The sequence below is a fragment of the Hylobates moloch genome, unplaced genomic scaffold, assembly GCF_009828535.3.
Source record: "Hylobates moloch isolate HMO894 unplaced genomic scaffold, HMol_V3 SCAFFOLD_14, whole genome shotgun sequence".
Taxonomy (NCBI): Eukaryota; Metazoa; Chordata; class Mammalia; order Primates; family Hylobatidae; genus Hylobates; species Hylobates moloch.
The window spans coordinates 89,083,888-89,105,399 of NW_026652289.1; the positions used below are offsets into that span (position 1 = coordinate 89,083,888).

At 44.4% G+C, this 21,512-nt stretch overlaps 1 protein-coding gene across 1 annotated transcript in view; it reads right to left on the reverse strand.

Annotated features, from left to right (window-relative positions):
- HERC2 (HECT and RLD domain containing E3 ubiquitin protein ligase 2) overlaps window positions 1-21,512 on the reverse strand; it is a 162,790-nt gene that overhangs the window by 137,710 nt on the left and 3,568 nt on the right. Inside the window, exons 4-13 of the mRNA XM_058427697.1 lie at window positions 21,296-21,447; window positions 18,652-18,809; window positions 18,453-18,566; window positions 15,764-16,015; window positions 13,627-13,820; window positions 9,623-9,823; window positions 8,655-8,883; window positions 8,438-8,562; window positions 6,885-7,063; window positions 1,092-1,276 (exon numbers count right to left, since the gene is read on the reverse strand). Of these exons, the coding sequence (XP_058283680.1) occupies window positions 1,092-1,276; window positions 6,885-7,063; window positions 8,438-8,562; window positions 8,655-8,883; window positions 9,623-9,823; window positions 13,627-13,820; window positions 15,764-16,015; window positions 18,453-18,566; window positions 18,652-18,809; window positions 21,296-21,447 (1,789 nt within the window). The remainder of the gene's footprint in view (window positions 1-1,091; window positions 1,277-6,884; window positions 7,064-8,437; window positions 8,563-8,654; window positions 8,884-9,622; window positions 9,824-13,626; window positions 13,821-15,763; window positions 16,016-18,452; window positions 18,567-18,651; window positions 18,810-21,295; window positions 21,448-21,512) is intronic.

A 21,512-nucleotide genomic window follows, 5' to 3' on the forward strand; every position in this document is an offset into this window, starting at 1 on the left:
TCACTCGTCACCCAGGCTGGAATGCAATGGTACGATCTCGGCTCACTGCAACCTCTGCCTCCTGGGTTCAAGCGATTATCCTGCCTCAGCCTCCGCAGGAGCTGGGATTACAGGCACCTGCCACTACGCCCAGCTAATTTTTTGTATTTTTAGTAGAGACGGGGTTTCACTATGTTGGTCGGGCTGGTCTTGAACTCCTGACATTGTGATCGGCCCACCTTGGCCTCCCAAAGTGCTGGGATTACAGGCGTGAGCCACCGCACCTGGCCTCCTACATGGTTCTTAATAGCTTTTCAGCTCTTGTGACTTTGTCTTTAAGATGGTCACCTCTTTCAAACTATCAACTCACCTACTGAAACCTGAAAGTTTCCATTACTGACAAGAAACTAACTCTTCAGAAAGTAATTAAGTTACTTTGGGAAGAAAATAGCTACAAAATTACTAATGGAAGCAGCAGACCTTTCCATCCTCCACAAAGACAGCCTCATGATGGAGGGCCAGCCGCTGCCCTGGATACTGAAGGAGGGGAACCATTCCCTCGACAGTGCACAGCACTGAGCACTTACACACCATTCTATTCTGATCCTCACAGGCTGCCTCAGGGATTATCTCAAGTCTGCAGGTGAGAAGTCTTTGAACCCATTAGACTTGGTCTAATGTCTAAACTATTAAGCAGAGCTGTAACTGAAACCCAGGCTTTCTCCAACAGTTTTTCCCATTCCACCCAGCTGGCTCCCCCATGTGACATATGAATAGGCTGTCACTATTCACTTCCTACATCATGCCAGTCTGCCGCATTCCATAGCACATGGAACAAATCTGATAAATCTTCTGTAAGACTAAACTGAACATACAGGATGCTATTACTGACGTCTAAAGAATTTAAAATATTAAGGCAACAAAATTAAAAATCTTAACGAGATTATAGAAAGGTCCGACTCAAAAAAGTAGATGCAAAATGAAGCCCCAAAATTGGCGCATTTAGTAGTATAACAACTACACATCTGGGCATATGGGATGGACACGTCGAAAAGCCTAAATTAACGAGCCCCGATCACATACAAGACACCTTCACATTTTAAGCAACTTACTAGAAATATCTGAGGTCTGACCAATGCTTTCTCCTGGATAAAGTTTACTAATAAGCAAACGTTGAAAACGCAGTAACAAATCCAATGAAGCAGATCTTTCACGACTGTGTTGCTCAAAGTCCAGACATGATGAAATCCGACGGGCAACATCTTTCAATCTGGCTACAGTCTGAGAAGCAATGTTTCTATACAGGAAAGAAGAGGATTACAAAATTAAGTTATTTCTATTAAAAAGAAAAAGGGATGGGGTAAATCATGACAAACTAATATCACAAACACAGATCATACATGATGACCTGCAGCTGGCTTCCCTCCCCAAATGTGTCCAGTGTATCTGCAATAAGCACAACCTCAGCCAAAACAGAGCAGAAGGGCACAGAAGACTCAAAAGAGATAATGATGCACTTGTGCTTCACTAATGTGCACCTATGGAGCTGCGTGCAGTGGTCCAAACTGCAGAGGATCTTGCTTCCAAAGGAATACTTCTGCATTCCCGATGTCTAAGGAATGTAAACATTAAGACAACGAAATTTAAAATATTGATGAGGCTAATATAGAAATATCTGACCCTCTAGAAAGAAAAAACACAGTGTCATTACTTTTTGTCCAAAGCTGCATTTCAAACAGAAATGTGGTACTACTCTTCAAGACAAGACTCGCCTGCATTGCCGCATCTGCCTTGCTGCATCTGCCTTGCAAGTCCACCTTGCTTACTCGCAAGCAGCACTGGGGTGGGCCATGCAGCAGGTGCCCAGGGCTCAGGGAGTCTGGGAAGGAAGACCAAAGCAGGTGCCCAAAGAGCACGGCAGTGAAGAAAGTAGAAGAGGCTCCAGTTCCAACAGTGTGATGTGACTTGAGCCATGAGCCATTGTTAGATGAGAAGAAAAGAGAAGAAACATACGTTCCCAGAAGGTACAGTTAGGAGAGCAGTGAATGTTTCTGGTTCCTCAGCAGAAGACCAAGAAACAAGGGCAGGAGAACAAGACAAGGAAGCAAGGGAGAGACAGTGCAGGTAATGGAGCGTCAGGCTGTGGGACCACAGTCTGCAATGCCAACCCACCAAGGTTTTGAAAGGAAAGCAACACCTTCTGTGTGTTTAAGGAAAGTAACTCTTTTTTTTGAGATGGGGTCTAGCTTTGTTGCCAGGCTGAAGCGCAGTGACACGATCTCAGCTCACTGCAACCTCCGCCTCCCGGGTTAAAGCCATTCTCCTGCCTCAGCCTCCCAAATAGCGGGGAATTATAGGCACACGCCACCATGTCCAGCTAACTTTTGTATTTTTTTTTTTAGTAGAGACGGGCTTTCACTATGTTACCCAGGATGGTCTCGATTTCCTGACATCGTGATCCATCCGCCTCAGCTTCCCAAAGTGCTGGGATTACAGGCGTGAGCCACCGCGCCTGGCCTAAGGAAAGTAACTCTTACGTCAGTGTGAAAGCAAATCAGACAGGACATGGGAACACGGAGGGGAGGAGAGCCCAACCAGGGCCTGGTTCCAGACCCACCCCACCCACCCTACCCCGTTGAGCCAGGAGCACACGTGGCTCTCTGCACAAAACCAAGAGCAAGGACATGCTTTCAGCTCCACTTTAACTCAGGTTCCTAATATGACAGCAGGTTTGTCAATCTCACTTGCCCCCGTGGCTCACACCAGAAAACTACCAGCAGTGTAAGGACAGAAGCACGAGACAGAGGAGCCAGGGTTTGGGAATCCCAGAGCAACCCAGAGGCCCTCATCACGCACAGCAAGGATGTGCCCTCGCTGGGCTCACCACCACCATTCGACATCACTTTTCAGCTTCACTACCTGATAACCTGCCTGGATAACACCACTGTAACACAAGAAACAGGTCTAGAATCTAGCATGTATGCTACAGCTGAAGGAGCAAAAGACAGTAATAAAATACAATAAAATTTTTAGTTTATTTAGTATAAAATTTAGAGCCATAATCAAAACGTGTAATTCTGGTGGGGTTCACTAATTATAAAAACTTCGCAGCGCTTTATTTTCAAATGTAAATGGTATTCTGTGGCTCCTTGCCAGCATGTAAATAACGATTTACTCTGAAATCCTTTTCACGGCTTATTTTTGGCAAGCAGCGATTTCTTCAACCCACATTTTCCAAGGAAAAAAAGGACATGAAATGTCTTCAAAAGTCTCAACAATCTTTAGATAAACTACTGTTCAACAACTGCATCCGCCAAGTCAACACATCGAGAATCCTTCGATCACAAACAAGGTGAGAAAACAGTGTCTATCCATGCAAGAAGAGGGACACATTATCCATGCTTATGAAGACAGCCTGGACTATTGGCTACCAAAAAGCTGTGAATGCATTTTCCTTTTTCTACTTTCCAAAATTTTTGTGAGGTGATAACTATGTTTGTGTCTATTCTTTTTATTTTGTATTTTTAAAGTAGGTACATCCTTATTATAAATCTGCTGTAGAACCAATGTCCCAAACAGGACCCCACGTGCCACAGGAACCAAAAAGTCACATGCAGCGAAGATGAAGACACAGGAGACAACCTGTGTGGACAGCACAGAGCCACCTGCCCAGGACACCAATGAAGCCACAGGTGCAATTCAAAATGTTCTTAGTTGTATTAATAAACGTGGCCAGGTGCAGTGGCTCACACCTGTAATCCCAACACTTTTGGAGGCCAAGGTGAGCAGATTACCTGAGGTTGGGAGTTCAAGACCACCTGAGCCAACATGGGGAAACCCCATCTCTATTAAAAATACAAAAATTAGTCAGGTATGGTGGCATGCACCTGTAGTCCCAGCCACTCAGGAGGCTGAGGCAGGAGAATCATTTGAACCCAGGAGGCAGAGGCTGCAGTGAGCTGAGATCATGCCACTGCACTCCAGTCCAGGCAACAGGCACCATCTCGGGGGGAAAAAAAAATTGTCCTTAGTCACATTAATAAAAGTAAAAAAAAAAAAAAAACCACACATAAAACTGATTTTAGTAATGGCCAGGTGTGGTGGCTCACGCCTGCAATCCCAGCACTTCAGGAGGCCAAGGCGGGCAGATTATTTGAGGTCAGGAGTTCAAGACCAGCCTGGCCAACATGATGAAACCTGTCTCTACAAAAATACAAAAATCAGCGAGGCGTGGTGGTGTACACCTGTAGTCCCAGCTGCTCGGGAGGCTGAGGCAGGAGAATCACTTGAAGCCAAGAGGCAGAGGTTACAGTGAGCCAAGATTATGCCACCACACTCTGGCCTGGGCAACAGAGCAAGACTCTATCTCAAAAAATAAAAGTAATTTTAATAATGTATCATACTTATCCCAACAGATTGAAAATACTACCATTTCAACATGATATCACTATAAGAAAAATTATTGAGATATTTTACATAGGTTATTTCATATTAAGTCCTCAAAAACCATCAGGGTAGCTTACATATATAGCACATTTCAATTTGGACAGTGAAATTTGCATTGAAAGTATCTGATCTGCACTTAGACTCGTAAAATATACAGTTGACGAAGTAGACTCACATGGCCAAGTTATTCTAAACATACTTAAATGCTTCCTAATAATGGAATCAAGTTTTTAAATCTGCATTTTAATAAAAATTAAACAGATAAAATATTCAGTATCTCAGCTATGATGGACACACTTCAAGTGCTGATCAGCAAACTGTGTTGAGTGTAGCCAGACTGGCCAGAGCAGGCTACACAGCTGCAGCTCAAACAGCACAGCTGCAGGTCAAACAGGCCAGTCTCTCTGTGCACAGAACAGTCTGAGCAAGCAGGAGACGGGGAAAACGGGCACTGCCCTCATGAGAACAAAGGAACCACAACAGGAATCCTGCACTCACCCCCTGCCAAAGACACCAACAGCCCACGAAGCAGCCTCCTCAGAAAAGGGAGGGGCATTCAAGAACTTAGAAAAGCACCTCTGCAAAATGCTCACTTTAAAACTTTGCATGTAACTTTACATTTTAATTACAAAGGTTTTAACATCCATGTTCTCATTTATTCTTAATTAACTCCGTGAAAGTAAACATGACTTTTATTCTTATTCCTATAGTTACTGTGTTGGAAGTTCATCTATGTGAACAAGCTGTTGCAACTGAAATTTTCTGAGAACAAATTCCAAGCTCTTTCCATTAACACAAACTATATGAAGTTTAGTTCTCTTATTTCCATTGGTTAAAGACCAGAATGTGTGAAATATGCATTATGAGATTAGAAGAACAAAACAAACATCAGAAAAAGGTTTTGCAAAATAGAATTTACTAAAATCTATGACAGAAACTAGCTCTAAAACTTCGTGTTTCAAAATTTCACTGTGTGTCCACCGAGTCCGTTTTTCTGGTTGTGGACAACAAGCCCACCCCACGCCACAGGCCCACCCCATGCCACAGACCTACCATGGCCCTATGAACAGGCGAGCTGAGAGCTGCGGCCACTGCCCAGGGCTCCCTGCTCTGTGCTCGGCTGCCTGATCCAACCTGCCAGTGCTTTGCTTTCTCTATGTGTAGAAACTAAAACCAGGAGCCCAAGTTTACAAAAAGCAGATTTTTATTACATAGAGGTACAAATGTGTTTCATTTTCTAATAAATCTCTTTCACAAATCACCTTGCTTTTTCGCACTTCTTGAGTGATCATTTTTACACAACACTGTCTGACCATTTTGGCTTCTGCCAAGGTTAGCCTCTGTTCACAGGCTGAGTCTGACTTCTTCTTCCCACCTCCTCCTAGTCTGGCCTTCCAAAACAATGCTCACCATTCTTTCACACTGACTTTAGTTTTGAAAAGAAAACTTACCTTACAAAGTAGTATGTATAACTCTGTAATATGTAAAGTGAGGCAATGATAGAACCAGTTTTAAAAATAATCTTTCCATGATGATTTTCATTTGCATCCACGTGCTTATTAGTAAGAATCTTTTTACATGTTTACTGCACACCCCAATTTCTCTTCAGTGAAAAACTTTTGAGTATCGTCATACCCTCCAACTTCTCCTCTCACCTATATTTAAAAGGGTCTGCTCTTTATCCTAACATTAATACTAGGCAATTTTCGGAATATTCTTTCAACCACCAAACAAATTTTGAGATCCTTGTGCTAGATTTCACTATCTTAATATGAAAACCAATAATCACCTACTAAAATACAATACAGGCTGGGAACAGTGGCTCACGCCTGAAATCCCAACACTTTCAGAGACCAAGGCGGGTGGATCACCTGAGGTCAGGAGTTTGAGACCAGCCTGACCAATATTTTGAAACTCCATCTCCACTAAAAATACAAAAATCAGCCAGATGTGGTTGCGGACGACTGTAGTCCCAGCTACTTGAGAGGCTGAGGCAGGAGAATTACTGGAACCCAGGAGGCAGAGGTTGCAGTGAGCCAAGATCGTGACACTGCACTCCAGCTTGGGCAATAGAGCGAGATTCCGTCTTAAAAAATAAAAATAAAAAAATAAGTAAATAAATAGGCCGGGAGTGGTGGCTGATGCCTGTAACCCCAACACTTTGGGAGGCCAAGGCGGGTGGATCACCTGAGGTCAGGAGTTCAAAACAAGCCTGACCACCATGAAGAAATCCCATCTCTACTACAACTATAAGATTAGTCAGGCGTGGTGGCACACGCCTGTAATCCCAGCTGCGCGAGAGGCTGAGGCAAGAGAATCACTTGAACCTGGGAGGCGGAGCTTGCAGTGAGCCAAGATCGTGCCATTGCACTCCAGCCCGGGCAACAAGAGCAAACTCTGTCACAAAAAAAAAAAAGTAAATAAATAACATACAATACAATACAGCTGCTACGATTTACCTAAGAAGCTGTTGTATGAGCTGAACCAGAGGCAAACACTGTTTGCCAGAAGACTCACAGATCCCCGTATTAATAAGGTCTTTATCCAACGGAGTCCTGCTTCTATGAAATGTTGAGGCATTCGCTTCCTGTTCATCAATTTCTTTTTCCTTCTGTGCTTCTTTTTTGGCTTCAATATCCTGTAATTCATAAACAGAAATTGTTTACAAGTGATCTCATTAGCAGGGGTGAAGGCACACAGGCTGGCTGAGCCCTGACCCCAATGCCAAGCTATCCCAGCCTCTATGGCTAACGCACACACCTACCCACAGGCACCCCCCACCTGCCCTGTTGGAAACCCTAACTTAGTTGTGCAGTTTCAAACTGTGTCTTCTTTTTACAGATCCAAGGTCCAGGCTGCCTCTGCTGATGCTTTCCAGCCTCCTTCTGTGAAGTCCCTAAAATCTTTAACCCTGCTACTGGCTCTCACAAAACCCAACGTGATCTGCCCCACACACACAGCATCCAGCTGCTTTGTAAGGTCAAGAAGAAGCTGGCATTCTCACACACACTGGTTCAAATGTAAATGGCAAAGCCACTTGGGGAAACTATGAACACACACTGACCCCAGGACCTAACAAATTCCACTCCAAGTGTTTACCCAAAAGGAGAACATATGTTCAGTAAAAGTACTTGTTCACAGCACAATCGTGGCAGCTCTACACGGCCAAAAACCAGAAAGCCTGGGCGCAGTGGCTCACGCTTGTAATCCCAACACTTTGGGAGGCCAAGGTCGGGGGATCACTTGAGCCCAGGAGTTCAAGACCAGCCTGTGCAACACAGTAACACCTTGTCTCTACAAAAAAAATCAAAAAACTAGCCAGGCATCGTGACATGTCTGTGGTCCCTGCAACACAGGAGGCTGAGGTGGGAGGAACATTTGAGACTATGAGGACAAGGCTGCAGGGAGCCAACATCAGGTCACTGCATCCAGCCTGGGTGACAGAGCAAGACCCTGTCTCAAAAAAAAAAAAAAAAAAGAAAACAAAAGCCAAAAACAATTAAATGTCCTCCAATAGGAGAATGAACTAACAAACAGTACTACACCTATAAAATGGAAAACTTCCCAATAATAAAAACGAAGTCACAATACACACAACAGTGAGTGAATCTGAAAATCATTCTCCAAGGCAAAGCAGGAAAGAGTGCATACTATACAGTTATATTGCTGTGACACTCAGAGCAGGCAAAATGAATCTAATCTCAGGGCAGGGGAGTATCCTGGCTGCAAGTGCCAAGGGGCACAGGGATCTTTCCGGGTGATGGGAATGGTCTACATGATGAACAGGTTACCTGTTAACTTCACTGAAACAGACAACCTGCAGTATTTCATCACAATTAAATCATATCTCAATAATTTTGTAAATTAGCACATAAAAGATTTGAATTTAAAAAAATACTTGGGTATGATACAAGTTTAGTGTTTTACTGTTTTCTGTTATTCTTCACATGTGTGAGTGTGGTATGTCCGATCTCAGCGCACCACCAGGTCACATGTGCCTCCAAGGCCATACCTGGATCTCTGCAGTAATGGCTGCGTGTAAGGCTGACTCCAACCCTCCATCAGCCATCAAGCTGCCCACCAGAAGATCAATCATGAATCGACGACCTGGACTTATGTTCACTTCATTGCCTGAAACTGAAATAGGAAGTGTGTGCCAATTTGAGTGAAACGCCATCCCCTCCCAGCACCCTGACCCACGCCCTCTCCTGTTCTTTCCCCAGGCCCACCTGCGCAGGGCAGGAGAGCAGAGAGTGCCCGAGCGCGCTCCTCCGCGGTGGGCAGCAGCACGGACCAGCCGCTCTGCAGCACGGCCTGGGCGGCCGACTGCACAGTGCTCAGCACGCCCGCGCTGCTGGCCAGGGTCACCACCGTCTGCTTCAGGCTGTTCAGGAGGACGCTGCCCAGACCTAAACCAAGGAATTCCGGGTCAACCTGGTGACTAATGGCAGCATGCAACTGAAAGGAGAAAAACATTTTTCACTTACAACCCCTAAAAATGAGTGAATTTCAAAGTCTTATTAAACACTGAATAAAACTCAATTTGAAGTATTATTTAAACAGACAATTTCTCAGTTTATGAATTTTTAAAAATTGGACTAAAAAAACTCTTACCCACAATAGTTGAGGTGTTTGCTAAAGGAATCTTTTTAACCCCACTATGAACATGTATATGGAAAGCTCAAGATCAGCAGAAGAGCTAAACAACTACCAACAGCAACCTCCACCCTGCCCCAACAATCTGCACCAAACACAGAAATAACCACTACAACTTAACCAAAAAAGCTGCCACAGGTGCAATCTTGGCTCACTGCATGCTCTGCCTCCCCAGTTCATGCCATTTTCCTGACTCAGCCTCCCGAGTAGCTGGAAATACAGGCACCCGCCACCACACCTGGCTAATTTTTTGTATTTTTAGTAGAGACGGGGTTTCACCGTGTTAGTCAGGATAGTCTCGATCTCCTGACCTCGTGATCCACCCGCCTAGGCTTCCCAAAGTGCTGAGATTACAGGCATGAGCCACCGCGCCTGGCCAAGATCATGTTTTTTAAGCCTCGCGTCCATTATTAGTGCATTACAATCTTACTTTAAAATACTACACCAAACAGGCTAACACCCATGCCCTTCAAAATACATAAAGCTTCTTACAAATCCCTAAGACACTTATAAAAGGAGCAAGAAGGGAAATCACGAATACCTGAAGTCGTAGAAGATTCAGCGTTGCCACAGCCACGCACTCTTTCTCCTGGGGTGGGGGCCAGTCCGCGGAGCCGTCCATCCCCTCACTCACCTGCCGCAGCAGGAGATCCAGCTGCTCAAAAGTCATTGAGCAAATGTCCACCACAAAAGGGACACGGAGGCCAATGGACCACTCAGAACACGATGACCAAGCAAAGCTCTAAGAGGAAACGCAACAATCTAAAATGAATCTCCAAATGCAGCTGCTGGTCTGTTCCATAGGAGTCACCAGCGTGTGTGATGGAGCTGCCTTATATTATTACCTATCATCCCTTGAACTGCCCAGTCCAAAGGCATTCATGGGTGTCTAGCTCACACACTATCAGCTTCCAATTCTCCCGCCCATTTCACTAGCCCCATCTCATTTGGCCATACCTAAAAAAGTAAAAACATTTTTAAAAATCTTTTCACTCTCAAAACGATTAATGACATTAATGGATGGCAGTGAGGATCTCCATCCACTTGAAGTGGTACAATAGCAACTCTAACTAGACAATGAATTGTTAGATGCATATAACACACACACAACCTTTCACAGTGAAAGAACAAGTAATCGGCAAGGATCTAAGAGAACTGTGAAACACTATCAATAAACTGGATCCAATTTATAGAACATTTCACCCAACAGAAGCAAAATACAGCAAAATACATATACTTTTTTTTTTTTTTGAGATGGAGTCTCACTCTGTCGCCGAGGCTGGAGCCTCAGCCTCCCGAGTAGCTGGGACTACAGGTGCCCACCACCTGTAGTCTGGCTAATTTTTTTTTGTATTTTCAGTAGAGACGGGGTTTCACGGTGTTAGTCAGGATGGTCTCCATCCCCTGACCTTGTGATCCACCCGCCTCAGCCTCCCAAAGGGCTGAATTACAAGTGTGAGCCACCGCGCCTGGCCATACATATACTTTTTAAGCACATACAGAATGTTCACTAAGAGAGAACATATCCTGAGACATAAAACAAATCTTAACAAATTTAAAAGAAATGAAATCACATACAGTTTGGTCTCCAACCACAATGGTATTAAACTAGAAATCATGAACAGAACAATCTACAAACACTTCGAAACTAAACAACATACTTAATAATCCATGGGTCAGGCCGGGTGCAGTGGCTCACGCCTGTAATCCCAACACTTTGGGAGGCCAAGGCCGGGGGGATCATCTGAGGTCAGGATTTCAAGACAACCTGGCCAACATGGAGAAACCCCATCTCTACTGAAAATACAAAAAAATTAGCCGAGCATGCTGGTGCGTGCCTGTAGTCCTAGTTAATCAGGAGGCTGAGGCAGGAGAACTGCTTCAACCCGGGAGACACAGATTGCAGTGAGCTGAGATCATGTCACTGCACTCCGGCCTGGGCAATAAGAGCAAAGCTCCATCTCAAAAAATAATAATAATAATAATAATCCATGGGTCAAAAAAACAATTCTCAAGAGAAATTAGAAAATATTTTGAACATAAATGAAAATGCATCAAAATTTGTAGGTTTAATTAAAGCACTGCTAAACAGGAAAATTTATAGCATCAAATCATTACATATTACAAAAAAAGATAGGTCTAAATCAGCAATCTAAGTTTCTGCCTTAAGAAACTAGAAAAAGAACAAAGTGAATGCAAAACAAGCCAAAGGGACAAATGACAAGATAAAAGCAGAAATCAATGAGATTGAAAGCAAAACAAAAGGGAAAAATTAATGAAACCAAAAGATTGTTCTTTGAAAACATCAACAAAATTGAAAAACTCTAGCAAAATTGACAAAGAAAAAAATAGAAAAGATACAAATTATCAGAATCAGGAATGAATGAAGGGACATCACCACAGGCCCCACAGACTTCAGACAGCAAGAGAATACTAAGGAAAACTTGACACGTAAAAATCAGACAACGTAGATGAAGTAAAGCACATCTGAGGGCCAAAAATCAGGAAAATCCTCCTAGAAACAAACAGGTCACCTGAATACTTCTATAACTGTTAAAGAAATTGAAGGTGCAAAATCTTTTGTTGGTTCGTTTTTGTTTTTTTGTTTTTTTGAGACAGAGTTTCGCTCTTTTTGCCCACGCTGGAGTGCAATGGCGCCATCCCGGCTCACTGCAATTTCCGCCTCCTGGGTTCAAGCAATTCTCCTGCCTTAGCCTCCTGAGTAGCTGGGATTACAGGTGCACATCACTAAGTTCGACGAAATTTTTGTATTTTTAGTAGAAACAGGTTTCACCATGTTAGCCAGGCTGGTCTCAAACTCTTGACCTCAGGTGATCCACCCGTCAAGGCCTCCCAACGTGCTGGGATTATAGGCGTGAGCCACCACGTCTGGCGTAAAATCTTTTAGAAAGCAATCTCCAGGCTCAGATGGGATTCAAAAACATTTAAAGAAGAAATAACACTAATTCTACACAATCCCTTATAGAAAATAAAAACGGACGGAACACATGCCAATATTTTGTATAAGGTCAGCTTTCCCCTGATAGAAAGTCAGACAAGATAGTATAATAAAAGAAAGAAAACCACAAACCAACATCCCTGATGAGCATCAACAGAAAAATCCTCAACAACGTGTGAGCAAGTCAAATTTCACAATACAGAAACAGAATAGGGCCAGGAGCAGTGGCTCACGCCTGTAATCCCAGCACTTTGGGATGCCAAGGAGGATGAATCACTTGAGGTCAGGAGTTGGAGACCAGGCTGGCCAACACGGTGAAACCCCATCTCTACTAAAAGGAAAAAAAAAAAATACAAAAATTAGCCAGGCATGGTAGTGCACACCTGTAATCCCAGCTACTCAGGAGGCCGACGCAGGAGGATTGCGTGAACCCAGGAGGCACAGGTTGCAGAGAGCTAAGATTGCACCAATGTACTCCAGTCTGGGTGACGGAGCAAGACTCCGTCTCACAAAAAAAAAAAAAGAGTAGTAAATTGTGGCCAAGTGATGCCTACCCCAGTAACACAAGGCTTGATCAGTATTTAAAAATCAGGCTGGGCTGGGCGCGGTGGCTCACGCTTGTAATCCCAGCACTTTGGGAGGCCGAGGCGGGCGGATCACGAGGTCAGGAGATCGAGACCACGGTGAAACCCCATCTCTACTAGAAATACAAAAAAAATAGCAGGGCGTGGTGGCGGGCGCCTGTAGTCCCAGCTACTCAGAGAGGCTGAGGCAGGAGAATGGCGTGAACCCAGGAGGCGGAGATTGCGCCACTGCACTCTAGCCTGGGCGACAGAGCGATACTCCGTCTCAAAAAAAAAAAAAAAAAAAATCAGGCTGGTGCAGTGCCTCACACCTGTAATCCCAGCACTTTGGAAGGCCAAGGCAGGCAGATCGCTTGAGCTCAGGAGTTCAAGACCAGCCTGGGCAACATAGTGAAACCCTATCTCCAAAAAAGAAAAAAAAATGTTTAAGAAAAAAAAAGTAAAAATCATCATGTAATACACCATACTAACACAGTAAAGAAGGAAAACTGCATGACCATTTCATTTGAGAAGATTAAAAGCATTTAACAAATTTTAACATCCAGTCAGGATTTTTGAGAAGCTTCTAAAATGGGGAATTAAAGACACTCCCTTAATCTGATAATAAGGCATCCACATAAATATGCACAGCTAACATCACAGTTGATGGTGAAAGACTGAACTGCTTTCCCCTACCGTCAGGAGCAAGGCAGGGCGCCCACTGTCACCTCTCCTATTCAGCTTCACACTGCAAGTCCTGGCCAGGGCAATCAGGCCAGGAAAAGACATAAAAGGCGAGCAGATTGGAAAGGAAGAAATGACACTGCCCCTCTATACAGATGGTATAACTGTCCATGAAGAAAACCCAAGGAAACTACAATGAAGCTCATAATAAATGAGTTTAGCACAACTGCAGGACATAAGAACAACAAACAAAACTCAGTGGTATTTCCTATATACTGGTAATGAACAACTGGAAACCCAAATCCTCCAAAATACCAAATCAAGCTCTATATTCAGTACCTGGGCAGGCCCACAGGCAATTCCCACTATGTGTTTGGTGTCCAGTCCTGGCAGTGCTGCAGGTTCTGGCTTGGTCACGCGCAACGTGTCAAAGTGCTGGCACTGGTCATTGCTCCCCCAGCTGTGGACCTCGCTGTCCTCAGTCAGAGCCAGGCAGTGGGTGGAGCCTGCAGCCACATCAATCACCTTCTTCCCTATAAGCAAAGAGGGATGAGGATGCAGATGCAGCTTCAACCCTATGACTTCTGCTGCAAGAAAGATATTTCCTAGGCCATTCAGGTCAGACAGCTTTTAACATTAACTTCTTGAGGATAATCTGCTTTGCTTTAATATTAAGCACAATTCATTTGCTTTGGGTGTGTTATTAAAACTCCTGTATTTTGTCAGCTACAATTCATTAGGACACACGGCCTACAAAGATCATAATACTAGGATACGAAAAGGATCTGTTCTTTTTTCTCCTTCTCATTCAGATTTTCATTCAGAAAGAAACAAGGTGCTTTTAGTTAACTATTAGATCATATTCTCCCATCCCAGATTTAACAATGCATAGCACACTCTTCACTGAGGAAGGCTTCCTAAAAAGAAATCTATTGTTCTCTCAGTTAGGTGGTATCAATATTTAAAACACTGTTTCTATTTAAACACTTAGCAAAATATTCTATTTTTCCTTCCTGGTAAATCTAACATGGCCAACACAAAGGGTGTTTTGCAGAAATGTCAGTATATAAAATAATTCAGCTGAAAAACCACACTGCAGTAAGGGAAACAATTCTATCCTAGGAACTTACCATAAGTTAACATCAGCAACAAAAAAAGGTGTTTCTCAACAGTAATTTAAATACTCTCAAAGTAAACGATTTCTAGACTAATGATTGTCGTAGCTTTCCCATACTAATGGAGGGGAATATAAACAAGAAGGCAAATGAAATTCAAATACCATTCAATGACAGAGAGTAAACTTCTTACTCTGCAACTTATCTCAGAAGCTTAGAAAACAGTAAATACTGTATGGGCACACAAAACTCTCAGTCATCAAGATACTAACATGCTTTAAAATAAAACTAATGGAGAAAGGAACTGGCAAGTCTCACTTAAAAGTCCCACTTCCAAACCCACTTGGTAAAGAAGCAAACACACAAAGAATGTAGGTAGTACCAGGACCCAACGAACTACAGCTCCCACACACAATGCAGCCCAAGGCCTGCTTCTGTGAAGACACTGGTGTTGGAACACAGCCAGGTCCACCTGCTTCAAATACAATCTGGCCCTTTAAGAAAAAGGCTGCCCACCCTGAGAGAGAGAACCCTAAAGAGTCCATCTGATGTACCTCTCACTGCCTTTTCCCTTCTTCCTACTTTCTTGTCAACTTGCCTGCCCTCAACAGTTCTCGACTAGGATGAAGACTATCTCCCAACCACTAGGCCAAGTGGTACAGAAAAGTCCAGTTTTACCTTAGAAAAATCCCTCCATCATCATAGTTTTGATGGCCCCCACCCCAACTTCCTGCAGCATAACATCCCTCGTAAGAACACCACAGAAGAATCTCCGGGTCTTCTTGCGGAGGCTCCCATCCTCTCTGCCTGCACCGGCAGCCCACACTCAAGGCGCCGACACTCTTATCTACGTAGCTTGGCTTCCATCTGTTCCCTCCAACTACAATGCATGCTGGACACCTTTGCAACTGAGCAAGCAGCAATCACCCACCAAGGACGAGTTCACATGAGAGCGTCCCAGGTGGACCCAATCCCACCTCCCAATGTGGCCCCACAGCACAACGCACACTCATGGTCTCAGTGTGCCTGAAGTACAAGTACAGGTGACCTCACCACACAGAGGGAACCCTTACTGAGTCCAGCCTGCTGAGTGATGAATGTGTGCCTGCCACAGAAAGTGGCAGTGTTTGTAAAACTCAATGGGTTTAAATTAAATTTGGTAAGAACAACTCAAAGTCATTTTTTAATAGAGACACATCCACTTTCCACTTAGTATCAATACCTACATCAAGCTGGCAGTAGAAGTTTCTAATGACAGTCCATTCATGGAATGTCAGGTTAAGAACATAAAACCTGCAAACTTTAAAAGATTACTAAAGAAACTGTCCTGAAGGGTTTTAAAAGTTTACATTTGCACTCACCTTGCAAGCCTTCTAAGAGTTTTGGATAACGAACATCTTCCTCTGTTCCATGTCCAAGTCTCTGGTTGTCACCTTTTCCCCATGAATAAACTTGGCCATCTTTTGTCAAAGCAATAGAAAACTGACTTCCACAGCGGACTTTGACCACATCCAAGTCTTGAAGCTTTTCAATCAGCTTTGGGGTTTTGCAGCCATCACTACCACCTCTGCCCAATTTCCCATAGTCACCATCTCCCCAAGACCACACTTGCCCTAAAAAATACAAATGCATTTAAATAACAATAACTCTGCATTTTAATGAAAAATTTTAAATGACTGAAAATAATACAACGAAAAACGCACACTAATCTAGACCACTCATGTACACAGTTAATACTACAAGGGTGGCTACTGAGCAAATGAAATCTAGGTGACACTTGAGGTTGACATAGAAGTAATAAAGACAGGGAAAGCTGAGTTTTCTTTTTGTTTTCATTCCATGAAAAACAAAGTCCTGACTCTTACTAGCCTGGGCTCAATGTTCACTGCTTCACAGAACCAAAAGCCCACTGCCTCCATAACACACAGTAACTGGGGCCCGGCACATTGCAGATGCTTGCGGACCACCCTCCTTTTTGCCTGCCTGCTTCTGTTGCCACCATGCTGACCGGTGGTCAACTCTATCACTGTATGTGTTCCCAACTGCATATATCAGCATAATTATGTAAGTTGATTAAATATTACATAAAGGGATAAAATGCAATTGCAAAAGTAAACATTTTTATTTTTACGGTGAAAACTAAGCTGAAAAATTTGCAAAAACTTAATGAAAGTGAATTGCTAAAAAACAAAATTGTTAGGCCGGGCACGGTAGCTCACACCTGTAATCCCAGCACTTTGGGAGGCCGAGGCAGGCAGATCACTTGAGCCCAGGAGTTCGAGACCAGCCTGGGCAACATGGCGAAACCCTGTCTGTACTAAAAATACAGAAATTAGCCAGGCGTGGTGGTGAACATCTATAATCCAGCTGAGGCATGAGAATTGCTTGACCCCGGGAGATGGAGTTTGCGATGAGCCAAGACTGCACCACTGCACTCCAGCCTGGGTGACAGAGCAAAACTCTGTCTCACAAAAAAAAAAAAAAAGTGAAATTACATAAAGGTGAAAACTGTAAAAGATCAGGAAGAAGAAATCAGAGAAGATATCAGATTGCTCCACAAGTTCCCACACTCTATTTTATAATAACTAAAGATAGGCAAATATTTTCCTCAACGATCAGATGGTAAATATTTTTAGCCTCTGTGGGCTTTCTGTCCCAACTACCCAGCTGTGCCACTGTCACAAGAAAGCAGCCACAGACAATACGTAAATGAGTGGCAGGCCTGCATGCCAATACAACTCTGCCTGCAAAAACAGGCCAACCCCGAGTGAAACTGGAAACTGGGGATGACACACTATTAAGTGGTCAACGAAAGTGGCACAGCAGACCTGACCACAGAGATCAGAGCATGCACTTCCACACGCTGTGCTGAAAATTATGCTATCCATATAGCCCGCCTGGCTATTTCTCACTGTCCCCCAAGGCCAGACTGCAGGGTAGCATACTTCTACTGTAACAGCGGCCTCAGAAAATAGCAGCACAGCAGGGATACTTCCCTACAAGATCTGCACCAAAGAAACACCAGTGTGAGGAAGATGATGTCCGCAGCAGTATTCAAGGCAGTTTACTCAACATATCATCACAAACTTTAACTAAAGTAGCAACTACACATAAAGAATGCAAGGCTAATCTCCTAACACAGCTTAGACCTTACAAAACTTTTAACCGGGAAATATTTTAAGGTCTGCAACTCACTCAATAATAGATATTTTAAAATGACGAGATGTCAAACTGAAGCTCCTTGATAGTAGGAGCCTTTCAGATGAGACCATCTTTGCTCTGGGACTCACAATAGCAGAAACAACATGGCTCTGACAATGTCTGTCCCGTCAATGGCAGCAGGATCTACATACAGGGAAGTATCTAAAATGATATTTCATCTTTCACCTAAGAAATGCCCAAAAGTCACTCAATTATCAATCTGCCATTCAACTTCTGCAGGAGAGAAAGCAAGCTGACAGTACCCCAGCTGATTATAATGGAAAGACTCCACAACGCCAGAGACACACAAGATGCCAAGGACAGACCGCCACAATACTGACAGACGAGTCGTTTCTAAAATATTAACATGATTTTAACCATTAAACCTCATGAGGTACCCTTGAAAAAAGATGAAGATGATCTCACTTAGGAACACAAACACAAACATAAAACCAAAATTCAAAGCAAGCAGATACCATAGCGTCAGACTATAGAATACAGAAAGACTTAGCAGGAATTACCACAGGGAATCAAGAGTGGCCAAACGTTAAGAAATGTAATAATACTAACCAGAGATAATTCAGAGTGTCAATCATTCTATTTCAACTCTCATTCTTAAAAAATAAAATGCCCACACAGGAATGGCGGCAGCTGCTAACCAGCAACAGGCCCCTGGCAAACAAGCCCAGTAACCACCAGGGCCTCTTCCCCAGTGCCACTGAGCCCCATACCCACTGGGCGACAGGGTGAGTGGCCTCGTGAGGCCCACTGTACTCATCTCACTTCCTCCAGGGAGGCTGCCATGCGTGTCCTCGAGGGCCTGTCCAGGGTGGCGAGAGCTCTACGTACCGTTCTCAGTGACAGCCAGGGTTTGAGCGTCCCCACTCCCACACGCCACATCGATGACCTTCAGTCCTTTAAGCCCAGCTACCAGCATCGGAATGGCCTCGTCCTCACTGGAGCCTTCAAACAGATAGGATGGTCGTTACTAAGTCCTCTAAGAGGTCACCTCCTGTTGCATGCTCCTACTCATGCAGAGCAGACGTACCGTGGCCCAGACGGCCGTAGTTCCCGCGGCCCCAGGTGTACAGCTCCCCCTCAGCAGTGATGGCTGCGCTGTAAGTGCTCCCACAAGCGATGTGCACCACGTGCTTCCCGGCCTGCTTTCCAGAGAAGGCGGAGATCACCTTAGGCTCCTCCAGAGGCCTTGGGGAGGAAGGGAACAAACATGAATGCCCTTCTTCTTGGTGTTATTTCTTATTAGTGTTAGCAAAGGAAATTCACTATCCAAATTTAGACCATCACAGCATTGGGCCAGTTTCACCTTCCAGGTACCTTGTGAAATAAGGAAGAGAGAATTCCAACACTTAACACCTCCATGACTTTTTGTTTAGTTGGAACCCGATGCCAAACATGGTACCCAGTAGAAATATAAAAACAGTGTTTGTTAAAGACTTCTACAACAGGCCAGGCATGGTGGCTTCCAACTGTAATCCCGGCACTTTGGGAGGCCGAGGCGGGCAGATCACCTGAGGTCAGGAGTTCGAGACCAGCCTGGCTAACACGGTGAAACCCTGTCTCTCCTAAAAATACAAAATTAGCTGGGCATGGTGGAGGGCGCCTGTAATCCCAGCTACTTGGGAGGCTGAGGCAGGAGAATCACTTGAACCTGGGAGGGGGAGGTTGCAGTGAGGTGAGATTGTCCCATTGCACTCCACCTTGGGCAACAAGAACAAAACCCCATCTCAAAAAAAAAAAGACTTGTAAAGTCCATTGCAGCTTTATTCACAATGGCCCAAAACCATGGTCCATCTGCAACAGAAGGAATGAATTACCCATACACCCAACCCAACATGGCTGGATCTCAAGACATCAAGCTAAGTGAAAGACGCCAGAAACAAAACACCATACGCTGTATGGCTTTGTTTATATTAAATTATGGAAAAGACAAAATAACAACAACAGAGGGCAGATCACAGGTTGTCTGGAACTGGAGGTAGGAAAGGGACATCAACTCAAAGGGTACAAAGAGGGCCCTGGAAGCGACGGGAGCGCCCCATGTCTTGATGGTGGTGACCCAACTGCGTGCACTTGTCAAAGCCCATCCAACTCTACATCTGAAACTCATGCATCTGGTTGTATGGAAGCCTCATAAAGCTGACCGGCATTTATATGTATTTGTTAAATGAATGTGGATGGAATGAAGCCAGCACTCTGCAATCTATACTTTACAAATGAAAAGTATGAGGCAGTGGAGATTAGGGTAGAGAAGTCTTACTAGTTGAAGAAATTGCAAAGTTAGCAAAATACCCTATTCTTAGGATACAGAATATGTTCCTATGATGGATGACATTCTCTTGACAATCTACAGAAGCCAGGCCTCTCCTTTACTCACTTTGTGACCTACTAGTCTGCAAAATACACACAGTGGCACAGGTGCACACAGGGACAGCCCAATGACTCTACTCCAGTACAAACTCTCCCTTATTCAGCTTAAGTTTCAACTTCCCCAAAAGGTTATCTCTAGGTTCTGCCATCTGCACTCATCTCTCTTCCTTCCTTGAAGTCCTAGAATAAGGCCTAAGTTACTCATCCCAGCACTTACTCTCCACTGAGAATTGGTTTACTAAGAAATACTTTATAGAAAGTCAGTTATAAATACCATAAAGGAAGTAAGCAGACATACCACCCTGTTCTGTACCTCGATGCCTTTCAAGTCCCATGTACCCCATGTCAATCCCAGCCCTTAGGATCCAGTGTGAGAGTAATAGTCATGGAGATCAATCTTTTCTTTTTCACTCATCTTACAACATTTTTCTGAATCCCTTACAACACTGTCAGGGTTGGGCTGTTCTGAGGTTGGCATACATGTACCACACGATGCGCATCACTCTGCTTTTCTCTCAGTTTGGGATCTTCCCAGCGGATGCTGTCGGCAATGATGCCCTCAACTCCACCCTGTGGTGAGCATGGCCCATGCCCTCCAGGCTCCTCTCAAGGGACACAGGGCAGTCATGACTTCGCTCATTTCAAGCTCTGCACTGCCCGCTCCCTGCTCAGGGCTCCGGCCCGCGTGAAATGGGCTTGCTGGGTTGGTGTGTACATACATCCCTCATTTAAACCTAATGCCAAAGTTCCACGCACAACAGCAAAGTACAAGAGGGTTCCCATCACTCCATGGGGCTGGCAGACCTCCCAATTTTTACAACCTGCCATTTATAACAACTTTCTCTTTCATTTCTGTTCTTTCACAATAAAAGGTTCCACCGACTAGCATAATATTAGGAAGAAACTGCTGACTTTTGTTCCTGTAAAAATAGTATATGGTTCAAGAAAAGGGTGACAACCTTATCTATGGGAGACAGGGTGAACTGTTTGTGAATGAAGGAACAGTGGTGTGGGATTTGTTTTGGCAAACTTCACAGTGGGGATGCAGCTTGAGTAGACAGAGGCTGGCCAAGGCTGCATGGGGTGGAGAAGAGCAGAAAGGCCAATTCCTGTTGCCCTCCACGCATGGGCAGAGCTCCTAAGCCATCACCAAGGAGGGGGCATATTGTAGCGTCCAGCTCCACCCCAGTGCTACATGTCAGGGCAGCTGGAAAACACCTGGACACACTTCTGCGCTCCATCCTGTTTAGGATACGGCAACATAAAAGGAGAGTGTGTCCCCTACAGGAATGAGCGATACATACACAGTGTCCCCGTGGCCCAGCCGTCCGCCATCCCCACAGCCCCAAGAGTACACCTCTCCAGTGGCAGCCAAGGCTAGGTAGTGGTGACCATCAGAATGGGCAGCAATTTTTACAATGTTTCTGGAGGCAAGGCCTTGGACCAGCTGTGGGGCCTAAAGAAGGAAAAATATGAAGAAAATTGTCATCAGTCCAAGGAAAACGAAACCAGCACGGCTCT